An 8223-nucleotide genomic window follows, 5' to 3' on the forward strand; every position below is an offset into this window, starting at 1 on the left:
AGGTCGTTGCACCAAAACAGTATTATTTCTACTTTCAGTTTCAACTACTCCTCCACCTGCCTCATCTTTTTCTTTGGGTTAGGCAATTACGAATTACGATAAGAACAAGCAAATCAGCCAACGCTGAAGCTGAAGACTGAAGCCTGAAGCGCACGATCCGCCCACGGACATCACGAGCTCATTTTCAATCTCACAGCCTGTCATCACTACCCAGTCCCCACCACTTCCCCGGGATCAGATCAATCTGTTCTTCGCGCAGGGCACCTCACACCGACCTCATAGATTATTCATAGAAAATATATTATTATTATTATTCATAGAATGTGCATGTGACATGAGTGTGAGGTGTCTCGCGTTAGGAGCATATCCCAATTCCACCTCCTCTAGCCCTTGTCAACTGTCAACCACGATTTCCATCCTATCTATTAGTCAAATAATATCCAACCGCTCCATCTCGAAAGTAGATCTAGAACTAACGTTAGAGTGAATTACAAATTAGTACCTTATATTTTGAACCTAATCTCACTTTGATACTCTATATTTTGGGTCAATTTCAAAGCTCTCAAAACGTCGCAATTTATAAGTGGTCCCTATCTTAATATTCCGTTAGCTATCTATATTACGTGATGACGATGAACATTTGCATCTTTTCATACGCTACTTAACGGCGGTTATCTCGTTTTTTGACCAAATTGCGACTTGGAAGTTAAAGGTATTTAATTGACACGTTTTACAATTCGGGTACCAAAGTGAAATAAGCCCATAATTGCAGCGTCCTAATCTGCAATTCAATAAGTGTGCATATCAGGCGGATGATCATCGTTAGGTGATGATCCGACGGTAGAAAATAAGCACGCAGCCAGGCGTAATTATACGGAAAAGCATTGAAGTTTGGAGAGTCGTGAGGCATTAACGAGAGAGGGCCGAATTGTAGGGAACCCATCTGTGTCGTCCACACGACTCTCTCAGGTCGGGACTTTGCCGGGCGAAGCAAGAGGAGTACTTTTTGCAGGCGGAGAGTTTCTTACATAGTATTCTTGAATCTCCCTTTTTTTGGTAATTCTTTTCCGAATTTTACCGCTTTTTTGTTTGAGCCCGTAAGAGATTTGTTTTGTCTGAATCTCTGTTCGATTGGAAATGTATGAATTAGACTGTGATTTCATGGAGATATGAGATATTAAGTTGGTTGTTAGGTAGTCTTTGAGGCCTTGGTGGTTCGATTTTCTTGAAGATTTTTAGGGAATTAGAGAATTTCGGGTTGTTGTTGTTGGTTTTAGATTCCTTGCGCATGAAGATTGGGATTTCTTTCCATCAGGTGGCTGAATTTGCAGAGTTTATTTGAGGTGTCTACTTGTGTTTTAGCTGTCTTCTTGATTGAACTCTTGTAGATGTTTTGATACCGGGGCTTCTAGTCCATTAAGCATCTTTAATTAGATTGTCTTGGAGTTAGCTTTGTTTGAGGTGTGTTCGCATGTAGAAGATTTAAAGGCCAATTGTTTGTTTCTAGGTTGAGCTTATGTTCATTTCGAAGATTAAATGTACTTCTGGACTAGACATTTTAGTTTTCTCAACGTAACTCGTTACCATCTATGGAATCAACGGAGATTTTGATCGGAAGAAGCAAATTGATTACTGGGTCCTTTTACATTCTGATGTTCCATGTTCTTCTTTTAGTGAGCGTTACATGAGTTTATTTGGTTGTAATTTTTTCTTTAAGTTCTATATTTTTTCCAGATTATCCATATTGTTGGCCAAATGCTCTCTGAATAGGACAAAAAGAAATGTTCTGATGAAGCTGCAATGTTGCAAAGCTAGGCTTCATTTTTTTCCTGGATTTCTTGTTATATTCCTCGTTGGGTGCAATGTGTTTTGTACTCATGTCCTGTTACTTAACATTTCAAGCCTTTAACAAATAGATAAATAGACATCTATAGAGTTGCTACTGGGACAATCCAGTTTTTAATGAGAACATTTATTGCAAAGTGACTGTCCTAGGTTGTTTTATACCTAAGACAATACAATTTAAAAAAAAAAAAAAAACAACGTAGGACTGACTAAAAACTCTAGCACTTGCTAATGGTGTGAGTGCTCTTCTTTCTTCCCCTCTTACAACCTACATGACTACTTGTACCATTATTTGGAGTTGTATCATTCACCCTTCTTGTTAATGATATCCTTGATGGATAATTGGATACTTATCAAAAAAAAAATGATATCCTTGATGAACACAATATCATGAATGCCTAACTTGTACATCTATAACAGGCAAAAACTCCCATATTCATCAGAAAAAAAAAGGCAAAAACTCCCATCAAGCTGTACGATGCCCACTCCTCTTGTCTCATGAATGTTTTGTTTTGGGTTAGTCCCATGAATTCATGGTAAGGAAAGGACTTGTGTTTCGTAGTCAACAGTTGAGTTGATTCAGATTGTTGAATAGTGGCAGTGGTGGCAGTGTTTGCTGATAATGGAAATCCCAATGCATTGTGTCCTGTCTATGACTTGGCCGTTTAAGATCTTAGACCCTTCTTATTGTTTATAGAACTGCAATGCTCAATTGTTTTGGGTTATCCCCATGAATTCATGGTAAGGAAAGGATTTATATTCTGTAGTCAACAATTGAGTTGGTTCAGATTGATGAATAGTGGCAGTGTGTGCTGATAATGGAAATTCCAATGCATTGTGTCCTGTCTATGACTTGGCCATTTAAGATCTTAGGCCCTTTTATCGTTTATAGAACTGCAATGTTCAATTGTTCATGGCATGAGACAGTCATCCCCCACCCCCCTTTTTGCTCTAGCTTTATAGAATGACCAGTTATTGTATCATGTTCTGTCTTCATCGATGAAAATTATAGTTACCAATTAGAAAGGAAAGTTTGATATATATATATATATATATATATTGATAGGCAGGTATACAGTAGCTGCATTAAAGATGAGGAGAAATACAAATATGCAACCAAGAACATCATAGTTTGCTTGGCATGTTTTTGTTCTATAGTCATTTCAGAACTTCCTTAACAAATAGAGGGCAATAACTTGGTTGACTTCTCTCTGTGCATGAATGATCTTTAGAATTATCAATCAAGTCACCTATCAAAAAAAAAAAAAATCTTAGAATTATCAAGTTTGAGAAACCATGATATTCTCTCTAGACTTTTGCAAAGCATATTTGGAATATGTAATGATGGGGAAGTAAGCTTAAGTAGTTTCCCTGAGTTAGTTGATTGTTGACCATTCCATAAAATTCACTTAAGCTAAACCAAGAGGATTGGGTTAAGTGATTTTCCTTAACTGAATTGCCAAGTTAATTGAGGATATAATTTGTGCTATACCCTCTAATTTTATCTTCATTTCTATCCATGACCATTGTCAATCTAAGTAGCATCTAGCATAGCTTTTCCTATTTAAATTATGCCATTAAATTTCAAGCATATGACAAATGGCCTATTGCAAATATGCTTTTATTTAACTTAAATGCTTTCTCTGCAGGAAAAGTGCTGTGAAAAAGGGGGAATGGAATTCTTCTTTCAAGGGATAAATGAGGAGTCACTGTCAACTGAGCGACCCTTTGATCTTCAGGATATTCAAAGATGCCCTTTCTTGAGGAATATCAATGAACCCACAAGCTTTTCCTTCTCTACAGGGAATTTCCCCATGCCTGTAAGTTTGCCTTTTCATCCTTCTCTCTCTCCCCCTCCCTCTTTTATGACCTGCATGGAACCCAAGGCAAGTATCCGTTTTATATAGTATAGATATAATATAATTTTGGTTTTATGACCTGATCATTTTTACTCATTTCCAATTGACATCAGTATGATGAAGTTGTTGTAATCCAAATAAGTAAATTGTTTTTTCTGTCCTTTTCATCAGGTGCGGGGTGCCAAAGGTCCTATTTTTGAAGATGGTCCTAACTTTGATCTGGCATTTAGGCTTTTTCATGGGCGGGATGGAGTGGTCCCACTTTCTGGGAGGTCATATTCACATTCTGATAATCTGAGGCCTGAACCCACACCCCAGTTTAATCCCTTAGCAGCAAAAGCAGCTACTATCAGTTTATCAGCATTTGGTCCAGGAGGGGGGCCCTTCAACTTTGATTTCTTCTCTGGGAAATGGAAGCAGCAGCAAAAGAAATCCAAGTCATCCAACAAGAAAGAACAGTCTTCACAGGTACACGAAACTCCATTTTTATTAGCATTCAAAAGTCAAAAGTACCATATGGTTCTGCAAAAATATGGATGCCAGATAAGTTTTTCATTGCTAAGCCTTCTGATACAGTTGCTTATTTGCATCTCACAGGGAGGAGATTCGTCAAAACATGAGGCTATGAGCAACGAGTGGCTGGAGACTGGAAACTGCCCAATTGCCAAGTCCTACAGAGCTGTGAGTCGTGTGCTGCCACTTGTTGCCAAGGCTCTTCAGCCCCCACAAGGCATGAAGCTCAAGTGTCCACCTGCTGTGGTTGCCGCACGAGCAGCACTAGCTCGGACAGCTCTTGTGAAGAACCTCCGGCCCCAGCCTTTACCTGCAAAGATGCTGGCGATTGCTGTATTAGGCATGGCAGCCAATGTACCCTTGGGAGTATGGAGAGAACATACTCGAAAGTTCTCGCCATCCTGGTTTGTGGCAGTGCATGCAGCCGTTCCCTTCATAGCCATGCTTAGGAAGTCTGTCATGATGCCAAAGACAGCCATGGCCATTACAATTGCAGCTTCAATCCTTGGACAGGTTATAGGCTCCAGAGCAGAAAGGGTCCGGATGAAAGCTATAGCTGAAAAGGGAAGGTTGTTAACAGAACTGGAAACTAAAGCATGTGCCATTACTGAACCTATTCCAAATCAGATTGGTGACATCAAAGTTGGACACTGCGGTGATGAAAGGATGATATGGGACCCGCTTCCACTCAAGGCACCTGGACCTACTTCATCTGCAGATGTTTGTTTCTGATTTTCAATGCTTTGTTCTATGATGTGCTGTACCATGTTCATTTGAAAGATTAAACTGCAGGTCCTGCAGTCTATGGCAGATTGTGAGTGATTGCAATTTAGGAAGAAAAAGAGAAACCGAGAATGAAAGAATAAGGAAAGAGTCTTCTCACTTGTAGTGATGTTATGCAATTTTTTTTATGTTTTGTTTTATTTTGTGCTTCTATCCACACAATTAAAGATATCTTATGGTTGATTCCATATAAAGTTCACTGTGATACCCATCTGTGACAGTAATGAAGAGAAACAATCAATGGAAGAGAACTCTTGTAATTTCGTTCACTTTAGTTTTCTCTTAAAATTCCCTTCTTTGGCCTCTTCAATCCTCTCTTTTCTTTTCCTGGTAAAGCGCGGAAAAGGTAACCAGAGCTCCAAAATTTTTATTTCGAGAGTCTGGACAAATTAAGGATTCCTTTTTCTAACTTGAAGCCATAACCGTGTTAAAACTATGGGAGAAAGCTCAGAAATATTGATTCCCTTGTATACTTGAAAAGCAAGCTTGGAACTGTTTTCTGCCATCTCTAAATAGCTTTGCTCCCGAAGCCTCCTCACTCAAGCTAGCATTGGCTGATTCTTGGTTTGAAATTTGAAGCAATATAATAACTATTAAGAAAAGCAAGCACATCGCATCGCTTGTGTATTGTGTATACCAAACCTTAGACAACATAACCACCATTAATGCGAATGACCTGAGCATTTACCCACTCGCCAGGAAGCCATGTCCTTGGGCTGGCCCAACCGACCCGGTGGGCATTCCTCCATCGCTTTTTTAGCATCCTCCTCTCCTGTAATTGAGAACTGAGAACATATCAGTGGCTGTCGGCCCCGGTGCCACACAATTACACCCTTGAGCTCTTTGGTCATAGTCTCCACGGCAGCCTTGGAACTTGGAAGCAGCATAGGCAGTGAATCCAGGGCGGCGGCGGAGAAGACCAACCCATAGAGGATGATATCGTTATGATCCACCCACCACCATCACGGCTCATAAGAAGGTGCCTCTGGTGTTGATGCTAAATATTAATCCCAATTATCAATTTCAGTATTGGCTAGAGTTAGGGAGGTACTTGGGGTCCAACATCCCTACCCCAGCTGAAGTTACCAGGATATGGGGTGGTGAGTTGAAAGCCTGCTCAGCCTGGTCCAACAGCATCTTGACCTGGGCTGGGTCTGAGATGTCATCCTGGACAGTGATCACTCCAGAGTGAGCAGAAGGGGAGGAGGGAGAGTTGATCTCCTCAGATAGTGTCAAACTACTGGTGTAATTGAGTACACAAGATATGCCCCAAGGGATGCATGCAAGGTGGACAGCGGTGGCACGGCCTATGCCACGGGATGAACCTGTAACTACTGCAACCCGTCCGTGGAGACTGGAGAGGGAGGTTGAGAGATTGGTTCTCAGAGACTATGGATGTTCCATCCATGGTGGAGAAAGTCAGGGAGAGCTCTGATACAGCCATACAGGGGAGGTGATGGTTGTTTACACTTCACACGCAAAAGAAATCAAAGAATACCAATGGAGCTTTACACTTCTAAAAGTATGAATGTTCCAATGGTCCAAGCCTAAGGTCATACTCATACATGACGAAAGAGTAAAGACAGCTCCAAGGTCTTAACTCTTACCCTGTTACTTAGGGGACTCTTCCTCAGAGAGGCACAGGAGCAGCCTCAGGCCTAAGGAGATAGTTTTCAACCTCGGTTAATACCTCACTAATTGAATCATTGCCCCAAGCTCAAATTTTCCTCTCTTATCATTTGGGACTGGTTGAAATTTCCCCGTCTTCTAGGAAATAGTTCTGAACATCCGTTACTAAATTTATTGGGTTCGACTATGATATGGAAAACATATCATATCTGAAAAACATCTGGCCAGTCAACTAGAATTATAAACATGGTAGCCAATCAGGTGTTATTTATCAAAATTTATGAATGGGTTTTGATTGGTTAAAACTCTTCTAATACCATGTCTTTTCCGTATCATAGATTTTGGTAGGCACAAAAACCTCCTTCCATTTGGATATCTGTCACATAGGCTTTATAAAATGTTATCACAGTCAACTTTTTCATATACCCAAAAATACCTTGTCATTCCAAATTTAAATTTTATTTACTCGAACTCCAATGCCCTTATCTTGCCTTGGTAATGGTATCAAATTCATCATCATTCTCGTCATCTATCAAATTCATCATCATCATTCTCGTCATCTAAACGTTGTTTCAAATATACTAGCAGGGACCTGCACGATGGACAGGATTTATTAAGCCAAAGCTAAATAATAGAAAGGGTTATTTATTAAAATACTCCTTATAGTTTCATGAATTTATTAAAATCTACCCTATAGTTAGTATTTTACTAAAACACCACTTCTAATTTGTAATGGATTAAATCAATCTTTCATTAGATGACAATGGAAAATGACAGTGTTGACCCTAATGTTCATTTAAATAAATTTAATCAAAAGAAAATAAAAATAAAATATCATTTTTGCCCTTAATAAGACACAGGCAACCACTCTATTGGCTATATTTGGTCAATTTTATTTTTTATACAAAAAAAGTTTTAAGGGTATTTTTTGAACGAAAAATCATGGGCCTAATGGCCAAATAAACACTCTTTAATGAAAGGTTGATTAAGTAAATAAATTATAAAATATATGGGATGTTTTACTAAAATGAAAACTATAAGGTCGGTTTAAGTAAATATGTAAAACTATAAGGTGTGTAGGAATGGAAACAGGGTGGGTTTGGGGCTGGGATCATAATCCCAGTCCTCGACCCCGATTTTAAAATTAACCCCATCCTCGACCCCCGTGGTGACCTGAATCCCCAAAATGTTATCAGATAATAATATTTTTTTTAAATAAATAATTTTTTTTAATTATAAATAATGTTTTAAATATATTTTGATATATAATATAAATAATATAATAGTATATTTAATATAAATAACATTTAATATATAGATATATATATAATCGGGGTCAGACCAAGGCGGGGACCTCAATCCCCATCCTTGACCCCGAACCCAACCAGGGATTCCTATTAATCCTCGTCCCCGTCCTTGCCCTACCAAAACAATCCCCATCCTCAACCCATTGGGTCTCCATCGGAGATGGGGAAAATTGCCATCCCTAAAGTGTGTTCTATTAAATGACCCTAATAGAAACACATAAGAGTATACAATTGTTTTATATTTTTAACTTTTTAAATAATTAATAATTATTTATATTCTATATACT

At 38.9% G+C, this 8223-nt stretch overlaps 1 protein-coding gene and 1 pseudogene across 1 annotated transcript; one reads left to right on the top strand and one right to left on the bottom strand.

The window, feature by feature from the left end:
• The first annotated feature begins 739 nt into the window (after positions 1-739).
• On the top strand, positions 740-5269 carry LOC148879433 (uncharacterized). The gene is made up of 4 exons (XM_088960968.1): positions 740-1056; positions 3495-3665; positions 3876-4172; positions 4302-5269. Exons 2-4 carry the CDS (start codon positions 3519-3521, stop codon positions 4947-4949), a joined length of 1092 nt encoding a protein of 363 aa, XP_088817094.1. The 5' UTR covers positions 740-1056; positions 3495-3518; the 3' UTR covers positions 4950-5269.
• Positions 5270-5434: 165 nt separating this feature from the next.
• LOC148879434 (NADPH-dependent aldehyde reductase-like protein, chloroplastic pseudogene) lies at positions 5435-7189 on the bottom strand (annotated as a pseudogene).
• Between the last annotated feature and the right edge of the window lie 1034 nt (positions 7190-8223).

The sequence above is a fragment of the Nelumbo lutea genome, chromosome 1, assembly GCF_056320005.1.
Source record: "Nelumbo lutea isolate HS-2025 chromosome 1, American lotus-T2T, whole genome shotgun sequence".
NCBI classification, from domain to species: domain Eukaryota; kingdom Viridiplantae; phylum Streptophyta; class Magnoliopsida; order Proteales; family Nelumbonaceae; genus Nelumbo; species Nelumbo lutea.

Coding starts and splice junctions, on each gene's coding strand:
- LOC148879433 (XM_088960968.1), top strand. CDS start 3,519: ATGGAATTCTTCTTTCAAGGGATAAATGAGGAGTCACTGTCAACTGAG. Junction 3,666..3,875: donor CAGGGAATTTCCCCATGCCT/GTAAGTTTGCCT, acceptor CCTTTTCATCAG/GTGCGGGGTGCCAAAGGTCC. Junction 4,173..4,301: donor AGAAAGAACAGTCTTCACAG/GTACACGAAACT, acceptor TGCATCTCACAG/GGAGGAGATTCGTCAAAACA.